This window comes from Vicia villosa, linkage group LG5, assembly GCF_029867415.1.
Source record: "Vicia villosa cultivar HV-30 ecotype Madison, WI linkage group LG5, Vvil1.0, whole genome shotgun sequence".
In the NCBI taxonomy this organism is placed as follows: domain Eukaryota; kingdom Viridiplantae; phylum Streptophyta; class Magnoliopsida; order Fabales; family Fabaceae; genus Vicia; species Vicia villosa.
In genome coordinates this window covers 143146284-143165408 of record NC_081184.1, presented here as the reverse complement: position 1 = coordinate 143165408, position 19125 = coordinate 143146284, and the positions used below count along the sequence as shown (strand labels likewise).

The window sequence follows — 19125 nt, the reverse complement described above, 5'->3', positions numbered from 1 at the left end:
TAACGATGAAACAGATAAAGACATTAGTAACTTTTAAGTTGAGATACAGTGGTAGGGATCCTGGAAAAGTCCAGTGATACAATGTTATCAAAATCTATAATAAAAGTTGTTGACAATAGATGAGGGCTAAAAACTTAAATTGAACAATTGGTACACTGGATCTAGTACTTATGAGGTTGGATCAATGATACCCGGTCTTGCACGGTAATTTGAGATACCAGAAACATGGCCATAACATTTAAATGCTAATATGGCTTAGTGTCTCTATCAAAATGATAAGCCATCTTATATATACATCAATCTGAACGAGCAGAGGAATCTGAAAGGACCTTGGATAAGGTACTTTGTAGCAAAGACACTGACTCGACAGCAGATTTTGTAAACCAGCTGATCCCTACTTTAAGCCTATGCTCATCTGTTGGTAACCTCATCAAATAAGCAATCTTCCTAGCTGCAAAAACAGAAAAAGCTCAAGCTTATTTTTCTTCTTACTCTTTAAGTTTTTAATAGGTTACCAGCGTAGTGAAGAATGGCGGGTAAGACCAACATACCAGTATGGCCAACGGGACCTTCTAAAGTTAACCCCTCAATAAAACTCGGAGTAATAGCAGCATCACTTCTTCCCAATGTCATCATCTCACCTAGGTTCTGAAACCTAACACCCAGGTTGAGAATAAATGTAGAGTTAGGTGTACATTATGGAACAACTAAACAAATTTATTAGCAAATAACAAACTTCTGTGTCTGACACTTCCATGAAGGCCACCATAATGGGATATTTATAGCACCAGATTGGCTTTTTCCCTTTTATTAGCAAAATAAAGAACTTCTAAATGCAAAAATACCTAAATGGTAAAAGCGGGCGCCCATTGATTGCAGCCCAGAGATTCCAACCAGTAAAGTCTGCTTGTTGAAATGCAACCTGCAATGTAAAGGAAAAACAAAATGGGCAAACAAATATGTTAGTACTGTCAAAAGATTTCATAATAACATTAGATACAATGTCAATAAAATCACACCTGTGCAGTGGCTGGAAGGATCCTTCCATTTGAATCCCTTAATGCCGAAGAGTCACCAAGAGCAAATATCCTTGGGTGACCCTTAACACGAAGAGTTTCATCTGTTTCCGCCTGTCCCCTGGCATTAAGTGGAATTACAAATGGTACATCTGAATATTCCAGATGAGGAAGAGGAGGTTTGGATCCAACAGTCCACAATACCAAATCCGCTTCAACGATTCTACGCTGCACTCCCCTTTCAGCAGGTTGCAGTTCCAATATATACTTTTCAAAATCCGGCACTGTTTCAATGCTTTCATTCACCCCTGTCGGAGTATTTGTAGAGTCCAACTCACTGGCCCTCCGAATAGAGTTGACAAAATAACCCAATAAAAGTTCAACCTTCCTGGATGAAAGAACCTAACATCCACAGTATAATGTTTCCTTTCAGATATCATAAAATTGCTTGCAATAATACCAGCAATGGAATTTTAAGGATATAAATTTAAGGGTAAGAAAATACTACTGCTACCATAATTTAAGATAAGAGATAAGTGCATGCTAGAGAAGCATACAAAACCAGGATTACAAGTGATGCGTTCAAAAGTATTCAATATTTTAATTTCATCATGGAACACCGATGTAGCATTCAATTATGGCTAATGCTTGTTTGGTTTGGAATTAAGTTATTCACAGATTGATGTGAAATGTGTCTGCTAGAATGAGAATTACTTAAACTATGAATAAGAAAGTTTGTAGTTCAAAATGCTCAGAACTGATTTCTTCCGAATAGTTTTTCTAGATTTGACTCTCTCCATTTGATTTATTCTCCTAACCACATAATCTACAGGTCTTCTCTCTACATTCCCAAACCACCTAAGTCTATTTTCCACCATCTTTTCTACTATAGGTGCTACCCCAACACTCTTTTTAATATTGTCATTTCTAATCTTATCTTGTCTAGTCTTAGCACACATCCAACGCAACATCATCAGCTACGCTTACTTTTTCTCGTGTTGATTCTTAACCGTCCAACATTCTGTCTCGTACAACATCGCAGGTCTTACGGCAATCCAATAAAATTTTCCTTTCAGCTTGAGCGGTAACATTGTGTCACATAAAACTTCTGAAACCCTACTCCATTTTAGTCACTTAGCTTAATTTTTATGGTTTACACCCCCTTCTATTTCTCCATCATTTTAAATTACACATACAAGATATTTAAAACCACGTGACTTGTGGGATGATATGGTCTCCAACTTTCACCTCGAGGTTAGAAACGCTTCTCCTTTTGTCGAACTTACATTCCATATACTCCGTCTTACTTCTGCTTAGGCAAAAATCATGCGTTTCTAAAGTTCCTCTCCAAGTCTCTAACCTCTCATTTAAATTCTCATTCGACTCTCCAAGTAGGACTATATCATCTGCAAAAAGCATGCATCTCAATGCTAGCTCTTGAATGTGTTTCGTGTGTACATTCAAAATTGAAGTAAAAAGGTAGGGGCTAAGGTTTGAAACTTGATGCAAACCTATTGTAATAGAGAAATCGTCTGTCTCTCCATCCTGTGTTAGCACACTAATCGACAGCCTTTTACCTCTCCGCCTTGTGTTTGCACACTAATCGATACCCCTTTATACATATCTTGGATAGCTCGAATATATGCAATTTTAATCCCTTTGTTCTCTAGGATTTTTCCCATAGTGCTAAACAATATGGCAAAAATGAAGACCATATTAAAAAAATTTAAAACTATGAAGACTAATAAAAATTTCAAATTACAAGGACCCATTTTAGTTTTTCTAAAAATTACAAGAACTTACAAAGTAATAACTCAAATAAATTATCAAGTCTTTCATAGAGGACTCGATGAGTTTTCTTAGACTCGGTTTGCGATTTAGGAAGATAGGGGAAGGGATGGTTTCAAGAAAATATAATTGGAGAAAATATAGAGAAATCTTTAATATTTTTTAAAAGAATAATTTTGCATAGAATAGTAAATAAATGTTTATCATTAAAATATTTTTAATTTTCAAAATATATAATAATATAGATATTATATTTGAACAAATTATTTAAGTCCTCCAAACCCTTCCTCCAATATAATTTTTTAATTCCTCAAATTAGAGGGACTTTGTATTATGAATAAGAATAAACCCTCCAAAACCCTCTCCGTCTAAATGCCTCCAATCTTTTCTCTCAATCATTCAATTTTTCAAAGTCTTCTCCTCCCTTCCCCTCCAAACTCCCAAACAAAGGCTTAGGGATCATCAAGCTTAAGCAAGCAGCATTATCTTGACATAATTGGGTTACATTTCTTCAACCCAAACAATGAACAATCACATCATAAATTTGAGCACTTAGTTTTTAGTTTTAGAGTCACTAGAACATTTTAATTAGTATTTCATTTAACATCTTCAAACACGAAGCTCTAGCTCTCTATATATCTGACTTCACTCGATTACAATTTATTAAAATCAAACAGTATAAAAGAAAATTTTAAAGAGAACAGTATATCTCACTGCCTTGCCAACTGCCATAGAGTAGTGCAAAGCAATATTGTGTGGATCATCACCTAATTGCTCATGGCTGATCAAAATAGATATTTGAGTTCCTGTAAGCATTAAAGTTAAACTCTAAACGACTTACTTTCAGTGCAGCTTCCCTATTGCCAGGTGGGGCAGTTGGGCAGATCGTTGTTTCATTATTAATAGCTCTAACAATTCCCCTATTTTGTAATCGCTCTGCTACTGTTGCTGCTAATTCAATCCCGGAGTATCCACAACCAACAATTGCCACACTAATTTGGTGGTCCTTAGTCTTACCAAAGGTCTTTCTCTCTAATATTGTCAATCTATTGTTAACTTTCTGCAACAAGAAACCAGCATGTAAAATCATTAAAATATAAGGATTGTATATTAGATCTGAGATATTAAAGAGTTGGCCAGTCCTATCACACACTTACACGTGCATCCTCCAGGGTTGAGAAAGGAATTGCAAATTCTACTGCTCCTGGTACAACTTCCAGCTTAGCTTCAGATCCTAATGCAAGAACCAGCCTGGCTGTCCGGCACGAAGAAATGGAAAAAGTTCAAATCAACAAAAACTATGCATTTATTTTATATATACTGTAGGCTTCCGGTGCACTTCATCTAACAAAAAAATAGATGGGTTCATTTTCCTTTTGCAGATAATTTAGATACACAAATAAACATTTCGGTATATACTACAGCAGAGAATCTTGCCCATAAATCCTAATCATTACTGTAAGAATAAACTAAAGAGCATGGTCACAGCAAGTATCCTAATTTTTACAAATTGTCGAATCTAGGTTAGTATGAAGAACACAGAACCAGAAAAAAACATATTATCTTGAGCAGCATATAAACTTAATTAATGCCAGGATACCCTGAGGTACTTAAATAGTTCATATTGTACCAGTCATATTCGATATGAAGGCCACTTTCAAGATGAACAGTTCCTCCACGAGTAGATGCATTGGATCCATTCGCCCTCAAATGATCAGAGGGCTGCAAGACTTTTACTCTATCTTTTAAAAACTGCACGCCAGTGTTTGCCAGCAAATCCGAGAAGCGAGGAGCTATTTCCCATTCATCCACCTCTGTGTGCCATAATGTAATTCTAATTAATCATACATGAAACAAAGAAAACTGCAGTTGTGAAATAATTATAATACTGCATACCACCAGATAGAAGCTCGTACAACAGTGGCTTGAAAACAAATCGTTCAGATTGGTCAACAAGAGCAATCTGTTCCATATCATATAAAGAATTTTATTTTTATACAATACATCCCCAAGAAACAAAAAGTGCAGAAAAATCAACAACTAAATCATAGTGCATGTATATAAAAAAAGGATCATAATGATAGTTGTACATTCAACTTGCAAGAGAAGAACAAAATATATTGCAGCTTATCATGTGAGTTAGGCCTTGCTTGGATAAACAGTTCAAGATAGCGCTTATAGCATAAGCGTTTATCATATAGGTGTTTATGTATAAACTATTTCCATATAAAAGATAAAGTTAGATTGCATTCTTATAAGCTATAAGTTGCTTCATAACCTATCATGGAGAGCTTATAGAAATAAGTTGAAAACAGTTGCAGACATGTCATAAGTTGTTTTCATAAGTTCTTTCAAACACACTCACAAGTGCTTATATCAGTAGATAAATTTAAATAAGTCAATCCAAACAAACTCTTAATCCATTCCTCACCATGCAATCATAAGTCATAACATATGATCGGAAGTCGGAATTCAAGGAATATGCTCCAAAGTTATTCCTATCACAGATTTTGCATGAATTTCCAAACATTTGAAAGAACTGAATTGAATTTGAATGTTAAAATACTTACATGTGGCTTTTTGTCTTTGGGCCACTGGAGTGATTCCAACCTTAAAGCAGTATATAAACCACCGAATCCACCACCTAAAATACACACTCTAGGCTTCTGCAAACCATGAATCAGAGAATATATAAACAATTACAAACAAGTTAGCAAATTCTACACAAATTCCATATCCAAAATTAACAAAGTATCCACACGAAACCTTGTTATCAGGCCAAACGAAATTCGTGTGCGCCTTTACGGTTTCAGATATTTCATCCACAACACCTCCATTGCCGCCGGAAGCGAAAAACCGCAACTGTAACCGTTTTCTGGCTGAGTTTGGAAATGAAGATGGATTGATTCCCCTGGTTCTCCAGCTACTCGGGAACAGCGTGCTCCATTGTTTCGCTCCACCTTATAGAAAGAAGAAGAAAAAGTGATTCCGATAGTGTTGAATTTACACTAATTGTTAAGAGGAAAATGAAAACAGCGTTAATTTAAAATTTGATAGAAGAGAAATAGAGCATACGGTGAAAAGCGACGACGGTGGGTGATGAAGTTAAAGCAATGTGTGACATTTTGGAAAAGATAGAATGGAATTGGTATGAAGTTAGGGTTGGTTTTATGGAAGTAGTGGAGAAAAATAGAATTGAAGAAATGAAGCAACCGCGTGGTAGTATTGGGTATGGTTGTTCTGCTTCCACGCTTTCTGCCTCTTCTCGACTCAACGGTTGCTATCCAACTCAGAGAATTTCTTTGGCCACCTCCCAACCTTCTAGCTCATCTATGATGAAAAATCCAGAATACCCTGACTTCGGAAATGAACTTCCGAAAGGTAAGAAAAAGGTGTTTTCGGAGATGCATCTCCGAAAGCGCCTTTTTTTAAAAAAAAATTTGACTTATTTCGGAAATGCACTTTCGAAAACACCATTTCGGAAGTTCATTTCCGAAATACTGCGCGTTTTGCAGATTAAGCAAAACAGCCCCCTCCCCCTAATCATTTACCCTAATCTTCTTCCAAACTCACACCCCAAGAGATTTTTGTGCAAACCAGTTCCAAGCTACCTCAAAGGCTCCAACTACTTGCTCTATTACATTCAAAAGTCCTCAAATCCATTCAATCGGTAAGCATTTTGATTTTAAGATCTATGATTAAAATGTATATTAGGATATTTACAAATAGCAAAAAATGTATTAGGTTAGGTTTATACTGATATTTAGGATGTTTAGAATGTGTAGACATAGGTTTGATGTTTGGTTTTGGGGTCTGCCATGGGAGTTGCAGAAAACTCCATCGCAGGGGTGTTTCGGAAGTTCATTTCCGAAAACACCTCCATCCTAGTTTTCGGAAATGAACTTCCGAACAGTATCAGAATTTCAATTATTTTTGTTTCTTCTTTTGTCTCGCATATTAATCGATTTCAATTGTTTACAGGAACATGTCAGGCAACCAACCAGCACGCATCAGACAGGGGAGAGAGTCTCAGACTGCGTCGGCTAGACGCGAGCGGGCGGCGGCGCAGCTGGCGTCGACCCAGGGACGGGGGCAGGGCCGGGGATGCCGTGTGCGAGTTCCCGTGGACGTGGGAGAGGGTACATCTGCTTCAGGATCTAGGAGTCGGCTGGCTCGGGTATCTTCTTCCCGCCAGCGAGAGGAGGAGGAGGAGGTGGAGGAGGAGGTGCCAGTGCCATACCGCGAGCCGGAGGGTGTACCGGATGTTGACCCTCCAGCCGGGGAGGAGGATGAGCAGGAGGATGGCTATCCGGGAAGGCCCTTTGACACTTCCGTGCTGATTCACTACCACGATCACGTCGCTCGGCGGATCTGGGAGGGAGAGGTATTTTTTTAATTTAACCGTTTATTTGTCACCATTTTTTGTAATCTAACCGTTTATTTGTCGCTTATTTAATATATGTCCGCTTATTTAATATATGTCGCTTATTTGTTTTTTTTTTGTAACAGGAGAGAGAGCCGCTGAAAATGGTCAACCACGCCCGCAAGATTTTTAGTCTGTTTAAACCAGCAGCTGAGTGGTTTAACGACCATGTGCGAGGTTCAGGGCTCAGCGGGCTCTGCATGACGGGGTACACCACGATCAGCACCGACATGCAGGGGGCATTTATGGAGCGCTGGCACAAGGAGACGTCCTCTTTCCACTTGCCGGTTGGGGAGATGACGATCACCTTGCACGACGTGCAGTGTCTTCTCCACCTGCCGATTAGGGGGCCGCTGTTGACCCACTCCAAGATCCAGAGGGTGGAGGCCATTAAGTGGATGATGCTCTACTTGGGCATGGAGCACGAGGTTGCTCACTATGAGTGCGCCACGACTTCTGGGCCTCATGTCCGGTTCACCACATTGAGCACTTATTTTGAGCACCACCTGGACGCGGCTGCCGAGGCTGAGGGTGTGGGTAACGAGCTGTTCACAGAGTATCACCGCGGCTGCGCTCTCCGGTGCTGGTACATGCATGTGGTAGGCGCTGCATGCTTTGTGGATAAGAGTGCCAAGTACATCGACGTGACCTACCTCCGCTACTTCATGGACCTGGATACCGTTCACCAGTGGAACTGGGGGGCAGCTACTCTGGCATATCTCTACCAGAAGCTGAATGAGGCCTCACACTGGAGAACGAGGCAGTTGGTCGGATCCTGCACACTGCTTACGGTACGTTTTATTTTAATACATTATCGTATTTATTTATTTATTTATGTTTCGTATTTATTTTTAATACATTATCGTGTTTCTGTTTTAGAGCTGGATCATCTCCTACTTCTCCCGCATCCACGGCTTTCACATCGATCCTGCGTACGTGGACGCCATGCCTAGGGCCGCCAGATACGCTCTCCAGAGGGGGAACGATGCGGTGGGACCATACCGTCTGTACTTGGACTGCACGATGCACGACGACGTCACCTGGAGGCCGTTCGTCGACTACGCTCAGATTGTCCCCTTTGACGGCATTGCTCTATATTCAGGCTGGTTGGCATGCGGGACCGGCATCATGGTCCGGTATCTCCCTGAGCGGTGCATGCGTCAGTTCGGATTCGTGTAGCGGATACCCAGGTCACCCTTTGAGGCAGCTCCCGACACAGTGACCCGAGTGCAGCTCACTGCCATATGGGAGGACTGGCAGCATCATGTGGTACCGCAGGAGTACCGTCTCACTCGGGTCACCCAGGACTGGCACGGTGAGGAGGGATACGTCACATGGTTCTACCTAGAGCTGTCAAATAAGCCCTATATTTGAAAGCCCCACTTATTTAGCCCCATTAAGGCCCTAATATATTAAGCCCCTATTGTTGAAGATTTATTTTAGGCCCTAAAATTTTAGGCCCTCTACATAATGCATTTTTTTTTTGCCCCATTGAGAGGGCCCTATTTTGTTCCAAAACTTGCACAGTATTCTATTTGCACCAATATTCCATTTTGTGTTCTGTTCAGTAAAGAGTTGTAATTATTCATTTGTTAAAAAAAAGGACTTTTATTTTAAAACATAATCCTTTGATTCTTAAATCACATTTATAGTGGTAGCCATATCTTTTTATGTCTTTGAACCCACGTCAGTAATACATCTTGCTTCAACTTCCCACGTATACTTAGATTAAGATCTAAAAATTTAAGAATTATAATTACTCATTTGTTAAAAAATACTTAAATGTTCAATAAGTTAAAAATTTAAGAATTATAATTGTTTATTTGTTAAACAGAAAGTACTTTTATTTTAAAACCAAACTAATGAAAGAGACTAAAGAGAAGTATATTTGTTAAAATCAGTATTATTTGAATTTATTTTCTATCTGTATAGTTGATTTGCCATTAAAAAGGCTAACTGATATTACTTCACATAATATAATTATTTTATCGTAATTTGTTATATTAGTGAAGTTTTTTATTGATAAGATATATAAGTTGATAATACATAAGTGTTTAGTAAGTGCGGTTAATGATTTATAAAATATGAGCTTCATTTTTTTTATTTTTTGAAAAAACTCTTTTTAAATCTTTTTTAAAAAGTTGTTTTATTTTGAAAATTTTTAACAGATTTATTTTTTACTTTTCAAAATTTTGTTTTTTTTAAAATTTTATTTGGGCCTTATGGCCCCCTTTTGAATTTTAGGGCCTTCTAACTTTAGGCCCTATGCATTTGAGGGCTTACTATTGTTAAACCTTTTTAGGCCCTCTTATTACTGGGGCTGGGGCCCAAATTAATTGGCCCCTTAAATTGACAGCTCTAGTTCTACCGGGTGTCCCATCCTCTACTGAGACCCGACGTTCCCGGCGCTCCTAGGCCAGCACATGAGGAGATCCTGGAGAACCAGCAAGCCGAGGATGACCACGCCATTGATCTCCTGCCGATCCGCCAGCGGATAGAGATGCTTGGGCGAGACGCCTTGGATCGGGGTGTCGTTCTTCAGGGCGGTCCAGATGCAGTCGCCGTGATGGAGGCGATCGTCACTGATGCGGGCCGTGCGGCGGGGTACAGGCGGCAGAGGAGGGCTCAGGGTGAGAGGGTTAGGCACACCCAGTAGTGGTCGGGTTTATTTATTTTTTGTTTTCGGATTGTACATTGCGCACACAATTACTATTTGGTTCGGCTTGTATATATTATTTGGATTTTATTTATCGTATTAGTATTTTCTGTTTATCTGTTGCTTATTTTATTTGGCGTTTGCGTTTAATTAAAATGCGAGACTGTTTAAGAAATAACATAAAAAAAACACAGTTTCTGCATAATTCGGAAATACTTCCGAATTCACCCATGAGGTGTTTTCGGAAGTTCATCTCCGAAGACACCCCCCATGAGGTGTTTTCGGAGATGAACTTCCGAATTATGGAAATTTTTTTAAAAAAAAAACGCTTCGAAAGTTCATTTCCGAAGCAGGGGTATTTTGGGATTTTCGCTGGGGGTGACCCCCATAGGGAGGTGGCTAAAGAAATTTTCCCAACTCAATGTAGTAGAGTTGGCCTATTAATCGATATAGAAGGGATTGGGATTTTTAAAAGTGTATTTAGTTAAATTGTTAATGCAAGATGTTTGAACAAAACTTTTAAGCTATGATTGGGTATATGGGCTAGAATGCACCGGGCAGAATTGAATTGAATGGAATCAAGTTGAATGAAATGGAATGAAGATTTCATTTTATTGTTAGTGTATTTTTTTAGAAAATTTCTTTATTCACCTCCCTATGGGGGCACCCCCTGCGAAAACTCAATTTTACCCCGCTTCGGAAATGCATTTCCGAAATATATTTTTTTTCAAAATTTTTTCAAACTTCGGAAGTACATTTCCGAAAAAATCCCAAAAATTGGGATTTTGACAAATTCGGAGATGCATCTCCGAAACAACAAAAAAAAATCTAAAAAAATCCCAAAAATTAATTTTATGATATTAATTAATTCATATATCATAAATTTGATATAATTTATGAGTAATGAATAATAATAATTATATATTTTGATATAATTTATGAGTTATGAATAATAATAATAATTATATATTTCTATTCTGATTCATATTTTAAAATTTAAAATAATTTTAATTAAAATAATTAAAATAATTTCACTTACAAAATGAGTTATAATTTTTATTTATATATTTATAATAATTATTATATATTTACAAAAAAAATTAAAAAAATGAGTGTTTTAATTTATATATTGATATATTTATATAATTATTATTATATATTTATAAAAATTATTATATATTTATATATTTATATAATAATTATTATATATTAATTATAAATATATTTATATATTTATATAATAATTAAAAAAATTAAAAAAATAGTGTTTTAATTTATAATAATTATTATATTATTATATATTTATATAATAATTATTATATATTTATATATTTCAGTTATAAAATTAATAATTATTATTATATATTTATATATTTCTATTCTGATTCATAATTAAAAATGAGTTATAAATTTTTATTTAGTTTAAAAAAATTAAAAAAAGATTTTGTCTTAATTTTATTTAAAGAATAAATTTTATATTTAATTCTAAATAATCAAAATTTAATTATGAAATTAAAATGTTTTTGATTTATATAAGTTAGTAAAATAATTTTTAACTTTAAAATTGTTTAGGAAATTTTGATTCACCTTGATTTTATTGATTCACCTTCATTTTATTGATTCGCCTTGATTTTATACCTATTAATTGTATTGATTCACTTTGATTTTAATTTTTTAATAATTATTGAATTCTTTCGGAAGTGTATATCCGAAACATTCCAAGACCAATTTAGTCTTGGAATATTTCGGATATGCATCTCTGAACACACCCCCAAGGGGATTTTTCGGAAATGCATCTTCGAAAACTCAAAAAAGGGGGTGTTTTCGGAAATGCATCTCCGAAAACACCTTTTTTTCGTGTTTTCGGAAGTGCACTTCCGAAATCACCCTTTTTTTCAGAAAAAAAGTGATTTCGGAGATGCATTTCCGAAATATAGGGGCATTCTGGGAATTTCGGCAGCGGTGGCCAAGAAGGTTAGGAGGTCTGTTAAGAAATTTCCTTTTTTTATCATTTATGATTTAACGGTACATAATTTAACAAATTAGTTTATTCTATTGTATTTATTCAAATTAGGGAAATAAAAATGATAGGATTGGATGGAACATGATGGAATGTTACATCAATTATTTATAAATTCAAACAATAGAATTGAATTATGCATAACTTTGTTTCGTACTGGAATCACAAATTGAGTGGGGATCAGAGATAATGGGGATCTAAGCTTTCGGTGCGGCAGAGAGAGGATTGGCCTGCAAGATTAGCACTCTAACGCTTAAGTCAGTATGTGAAGGAGAAAAGTAAATTAAAATTGAGTTTGAAATTGAATATTTAAAATGGTGTGTTCGGTATATATAACGGAGATGATATAACAAACTTGATAATTGTTAAAATTGGATTGCAGAGAGCCGTTAGATGCATTGGGAGACTGGATCCTCTATTTTCACTTTCAAGGTAGTTCTCGCATGTTAGAAAGTTTTTGGAAAGATTATGCCTCATTTAGAGTGGTCGTCGGGAATCAATATGGTCGACTCATAACAGTTTCCCTCCACGCCTTTGTTTCTGCGTAGTAAGGCAAGTGCTTGTCGTATTAGCCTCAGAGGCTGGCCATTATTTCATATATCCCAGAATAGACACTTTAGTTTCTTGCGAATTCGCGTCTTTTATGCCCCGAATTTTAAACGTTTTTCTGAGATATCCTCGTTACGACCCTTGGGAACTGGGGTACTTGAGTGTTGTGTGTGAGTGATTTGAAGTGTTTAATATAGTTTATTTTCTCTTTCTTTTGCATTGTAATATACGATTCATGAAGAGTCAACTTTATATTTATTTCAGATGTTTTCCCAATTTGTTGTAATATTAATTCCTCTTGATCTTTTGCTTTCATGTATCTGGAAAAGTTACTATATCAGGAGTAAAATATCACAGAACTTCATGGGTGGATTATGCTTATTCTTCAACCATTTATGTCTTTTCCAAAGACTGTAATCTTAATGGAACCTTTCTTGAGGTGGGTCCATCATCATATTAGGGTGTCTTGATCCCTAGTGAAAATGATCGCATATGTAGTGAATATGGCGATTGAGCCATTCCTTTTTATGAATGCATCTTCTCGGTCCTAGGCCTTCGTCTCCCTTTCAATGTTTTTGAGACGAAAGTTCTTAAGCATTTTGTAGTGACTTCATCGCAACTTCATTCATCAATTTGGGTGTATGTGAAATTCTTCTAATGCTTTTGCAAATATTTAAAGGAAAAACCTTTCCTGACCCTTTTATTTCATCTATTTCATTCTTATCATGGTCATGTGACTCGTACGGGGTAGAGGGTTATTTTCTATGGTGTCGATTGTCTGGGGCTTCAGGTTTTTTCTAATAGCTTGCAATTGTTTGAAGACTGGTTCTTTTTTGTTACCCATATCAACTCAAAAGCTCGTGCAATGATACGCATTGCAGGAGGCGGAGCAAAGGGTAATTGTGTTGAGTCGTTCCCTAGTATTGGACCGAGAGTCATGTCCTCATGGGAAATAAGCTATATGTATATTGTTAGTTTTCTGGTTTTAGAGTTGGCTTAATTTTTATAAAACAAATAAAAGAACTTGTATGCATAAGTATATAAGAACAACAGGTACAACAAATAATCTCACTGGAATGATAGAACATGTTATGTTGGAGAAATTCAACATCTGGAATAACATGTCACATGGGATGTTACGACATCGTGCCTAGCTAAAGTGAAGAATTAAATCTATGTGATTTAATTACAACAGAAGATTGTAGAATAGTCAGGGATATTATGCAAATCAAATAAAGGCGTGATATATTATATAACAGGTCTGAAGAATCAATATGAAGATTTGAAGAATCATTCAGGCGAAGCAAATCAGAATATTGAAGATTATATAGTTTCTAATTATAGAGATATTCTTGGAAACTAACAGATTGAAGACCTTGATTGTAGCAAAAGTTACTGCTATATTGGAACAACAAATTTGCTGTAATTGAAGGCCCAAATTCAGTTGGGTATAGGTTATAATTAGAAGACTTTGTAACCGAGAAAAAGAAGACAACCACCGAGCATAAAAGATATAGTCATTAGGGTTTGTCAAGGTAAACCTCCCGACCTGTGGGAAGGTTACCTATGTGATCCTCGAAGCCTGTAGGCAAGAGGAGTATTGTTCTTGGAGGAAGCTTTGAAGTAACTCCAAGTTCGTGGTCATAGTCAAGGTTCTTGGCTAGGGATTATCATGGAAGTATGTCTTCCAAACCTTTAGATATTTAAGACTAGAAGGAGATGGATATTAAGTCGTTGCTACAGCTCCGGGATTGGAGATATGTACAATATCATTGTGATGATTGGAATTGGTATGGGGATATTCCATATCTAGGGATGACCTAGGTAGAAGGGTCATTGGGTAAGGATTAAGTGAGGGGTTGCTTGGGACTAGTTTAACTCCGAATTAATACTGCTGATAGTGGACTTCATTCCTGACTTAGTATGCCCCCAAAGTAGGTGTGATTTCACCGAACTGGGTTAACAATTTCTGGTGTCTTTTATCTTTCAGTTTGGCATAATTCTGTGTATATTCTTTGCTGATTGTTTTTGATAGATCACATGTCTCGACATCTTTCACGAAATCTGAATCTGTTACGCCAGAATTTCATATACAAAGAGGATGACATTTCCTAAAAGGAGCTATATAAGAATAAGCGATGATGAATTTCATGAAGGATCTAAGTTACTTTGGGAGCGGTTGATCTCCACCGTATTTCCCTCTTCTTGGTTTCTCCAGAGCGTTTGATAGAATTTATTAGCTCCCACAAGATCAACATTGATGGTGACAACTCCCGCTGAAGGTTATGGTACTTAATTTTGAGATGCACAAGAGAGGCTACAACATCCAAGATGGCTTTAAAAGGTCTTCCCATTATACAATTGCAGACGCTCCTGCACGGGATCATCAAAAAGGGGGAGTATGTGAGTGCACTTGCCTATTATATGTTTTGAATGATGTCAAAACTAGGAAAACTTTGGCATTTTTGTACATTGAACGATACCTATGAGTCATGATGTACACTTTTACGTTAGGGATCTTAGAATGCACCTAGAACATATTTGGAAAAGGTATCATGCATCAAAAATGAATTACATAGCATTAAAAATTATTTTCAAGCTTTAAAAATCACTTTTTGCTCAAAACACAAGTGTATGTGTTGACACATACCTTTTATATGTCAACACATGTGCTACAATAATAAAGCATGTAACTTCTATTTCTATGTGTTGGCTCATGTGTCAACACATGTTGTCTATGCATTGACACATGCATTTTCATGTCGACATATGTGCTGCAATTTTAAATTTTGTAGGTCTATGTGTCAATATATACGGTTTTTAGGTCGACACATGTGCTGCAGTTTTAAAGCTTGTAGCTTCTGTTTGAATGTGTCAACACATAACCTGATACAGCTAGACACATGCATCAATACTGGTCAACACATGACTTACGTGTGTCGACACATGCTGTTATTTTTAGAAAATTTGCATCTTTTTTCACATTTTTAGGTTTCCCTTTTGCCTCCAACTTGTAGCATTATAAATACATCATACGTGTATCATTTTCAATTTGATGACTCTATAAACACATACTAAGATTGTTCATCATCATCAACCTCTATGCATACACACAAACAAAGTTTACATAATCATTCATTATTTAGGTGTCATTTAGACTTGGTTGATAACGTTCAATTGTGTGTTATAACCTAAGGTTGGGTTGAGAATCATATGGGGTTTTATCGAAAAAACTATGAGGGTTTTTATTCTAAGATTAAGATGTTGATTTGGGGTTTTTTGACAAGAGTTACACAATTGGATTCGATCGAGTGAAGAGCTTTGAAGAATGGGTGATTCTTGCAAAGGAGTAGTGTGAGACGATGAATCAATTGATAATCTTGGGTGACAATAACTCGCAATTTAGATTCGACCGGGTGAAGGCTTTGAAGAACAATAATTTTTTGCAAAGGAGTAGTGCGAGATGGTAAATCAATTGGTGTTTGTTAGGTGACATGATCAAACTTAGATCAAGGGAAGATAATTGCAAGGATCAACATCAAACATAGGGTTTGTAGAGTTGAATTGCTTGGCATCTCTTGTAAACAATTTTTTGCATAGTAAGATGGATATCTTAATTCCGAATTGGAAATGGGGCAGACGTAGTTGTAGCGAGGACGATCGGCGAACTACCTAAACAACTTCTCATGTCCTCTCTCTTTATCTTTATCTCTTGCATTTAAATTTCCATTATCAAATTGTTAAACACATTGATTGAACAATTGATTCGTAAAGATTTTCTGGTAATTGCTTTGAACATTGTTGATTTGTTGATTATCTAACAATCAATTAGATTGTAAGAGGATTTTGTTATCAACAAACTTAAAGGAAAAAAACTGAAAAATCAACCGCACACCAAGTGTTCGATAATTTGACACTTTGAATTTTTGTGTTTAAATTGATTGGAAATTGATTGCTTAGTGATCACATTAAAACTGTTAATTGAGAATTTATTTGTTAATTAATTGCATCATTGTTATTTCATACAAAGGGTTGTGCGCATATCTGAGTATCCAGTAACTGGTTTTGTTTAGATGACTTTCGATCTAAACATGATAATTCCACTTGTTGTAGTTTAAATGTTTTCAAAACCTTTAAAATCTGTTTTTTTTTTTTAAGTTGGGGGATGTATTCACCCCTCTAGATAAGTTATCATCGTCTAACAAAAAGTGCTACCTACATGGATGTGGCCTACCTAAAATATGTCATCGACTTGGAGTCCATTCACAAGTGGAATTAGGGGGGTAGCGTCCTTGGTTTATCTGTACGACAACCTGAACGAAGCTTGTAAATAGACGACAAAGCAGATGACGGGTTCATGCACCCAGTTTACGGTAATTTCCAAATCCCACTATTAAGTTACAAACTAGTTTTTTTCTTTTTACACTTGTTATTGATAATTTTGTTCTTATTGGTTTTCAGGAATGGATACTTGCTCACTATCACTGCATCCACAGGTTTTCAGGTGACCCGACCTATACTTATGATTGGTCATATGCTAGTTGGTTTGTCCTTAACAGAGGAAATGATCATATTTTATCGTACCATGTGTATATTGACCGTACTTAGCACGACGATGTAAAATGAGGTCATATGGTGCTCACCGGGACAGAGTTTCATTCGACTCTATTTCCTTATACGCTGGATGCTTGGCATGTGGGGCCAACATCATGTGCATGTATCTGACTAAGCAATGCATGCATCTGTTTGGTTATGTACAGATTATTCCCAGATCACCCTTCCAAGCTACTTCTATACATATTGTCCGGAGAGACTTGGATGAAATTATGGCGGATTTGGTGAATCATCTGGTACCGGAGGAGTATCAGACTCATGAGGCCACATCTCAGTGGAGCTATGTTGAGGGTTTTATGACATGGTTCTCTAAAGTGTCACGCCCTTACATGACGTGGGACGCTCTTGGAAGTCCACCTAGGTCTGCTCATGAGGAGCTATTGGAGGATCAGCAGGCATTTGGCAACCATGACATTGATGTGTTACCGTGCAATCAGAACATTATGTGGCTTACACGTCAGAGCATCAAGTCCAGGGTGCTTGCGAAAGATGGAGATGAAGTGGTCATCCTAGCAGAGTTCATTCTTTCTAAGGCACGGAGTGTTGTGGTTTACCGTAGTCAGAGGAGTAACCAGGGTGTTAGGATTAAGAATACACAATAGAGTATTTTGATTATATTTTGTTTAATTTTAATCGACTTTGAGAACAATGGTTGTACTAATATATTCAGTTTCTATAATATTTGATTTTATTAAAGCTTTACGTGGTTCTATAATATTCGTTTTTATTAATCGTTGAAATAAATAACAGTATTTTTAATCGAATTGAAATTAGTTTTGATTGAAAACACCACAATAGTTAAAAAATGATTCTAGAAACTAGGGGTGTTCAAACCCGAACCGGTCCAATAGAAAACCGCAAAACTAAACCGAAACCGCAAAAAATTGCATTTAGTCCGGATGCGTTTGGGCCATTTTCTAACAGAACCGCGCGGTTCGGTTTGCGGTTTGTATTTTGCAAACCAAACCGCATTGTGTTACAAAATCTCTCTAATTAATTTTATTTTTTTTAGAGAAATCTACTAGTATTATGTGTATATTTTATCATATTCTTTGTATGAAATTTATTTTAATTTATATATCATCATAAAAGCAAAATATTATTCATTTATAAATACTATTTTGATAAAATATATTTTATCGTATTCTTTATATTACATTTATTTACGAATGCAATTTCATGTATACCATTCTTTAGACCTAAGATAAAATTATAAGACGCATTTTTATATATCAATTTATAAATTTATTTTGATAATTATAAACTTTTTTATGATAATGTATGAACAATTAAATACAAAATTATATTTTCCTATATACGTGTATATATGGCTCAATAATTTTTTTGTAAAAATTCGAACCAAGTCAAAACGCATTAGTTTGGATTGATTCAGTTCGATTTTATTTTTGAAAGTCAACCGAACCAAACCGAATCGTACGTTTTTTTCTCTTGCTGTTCGGGTGATTTTTAACGTCAAAACCGCACCACAAACACCCTTAGAAACACAAGCAAAATTTATGAGATGCATCTCAGAACCAATTTCCTTAAGAAACATGTTGGTTGTTTGATTTTATTAGGATAAAAGGTAACTTCAAAGAGACATCTCAGGATTTTTCTTACGAGTGAATTCAGAGATGCATTTTCGAACTAAATTTTAACAAAAAAAATAGTATTTTGTGCGTTTGGAAATGCATCTCTGAATTTACCCAAAAATATTTTTGAATTTTCAGAGGTACACCCCATATGGGATGCAAAATTGCTTATATTCTTAATCGGTTTTGACATCGAATTCTATTAAAATCAAACTAAATCGGTCTGCAAATACCCGTAGTGAAGAAGCCAAAAATGTGAATATCTTGGGACTCAAAATTAATGTTTCAAAGAAAATTCTGAGTGAGGTCGGGTGAGTAATGACAATGGTCTGAAATTTGAATCCAGCTAGACGTGAGAACATATGAGTAACATGTCGGTTCGACTGTAACATAATAATACAATTACAAACATCAAATATTCAACGGATGCCTTATACATTAAGAACATGACAATGACAACTTTCATC

At 36.1% G+C, this 19125-nt stretch overlaps 1 protein-coding gene across 1 annotated transcript; it reads right to left on the bottom strand.

The window, feature by feature from the left end:
* On the bottom strand, positions 1 to 6114 carry LOC131602889 (alternative NAD(P)H-ubiquinone oxidoreductase C1, chloroplastic/mitochondrial-like). The gene is made up of 11 exons (XM_058875109.1): positions 5880 to 6114; positions 5571 to 5764; positions 5375 to 5470; positions 4701 to 4767; positions 4435 to 4618; positions 3962 to 4055; positions 3646 to 3864; positions 1020 to 1418; positions 846 to 922; positions 552 to 655; positions 1 to 451 (listed from the first exon to the last, which is right to left on the bottom strand). Exons 1-11 carry the CDS (start codon positions 5926 to 5928, stop codon positions 297 to 299), a joined length of 1638 nt encoding a protein of 545 aa, XP_058731092.1. The 5' UTR covers positions 5929 to 6114; the 3' UTR covers positions 1 to 296.
* Positions 6115 to 19125: the final 13011 nt, after the last annotated feature.

What these genes read in the sequence shown, in the direction of transcription:
- LOC131602889 (XM_058875109.1), bottom strand. Translation starts at nt 5,928, where the DNA reads ATGTCACACATTGCTTTAACTTCATCACCCACCGTCGTCGCTTTTCAC. An exon ending in CTTCATATCGAATATGACTG is followed by an intron (nt 4,056 to 4,434) that starts GTACAATATGAA and finishes CCGGACAGCCAG; the next exon opens with GCTGGTTCTTGCATTAGGAT. An exon ending in TCCTTCCAGCCACTGCACAG is followed by an intron (nt 923 to 1,019) that starts GTGTGATTTTAT and finishes TTTACATTGCAG; the next exon opens with GTTGCATTTCAACAAGCAGA.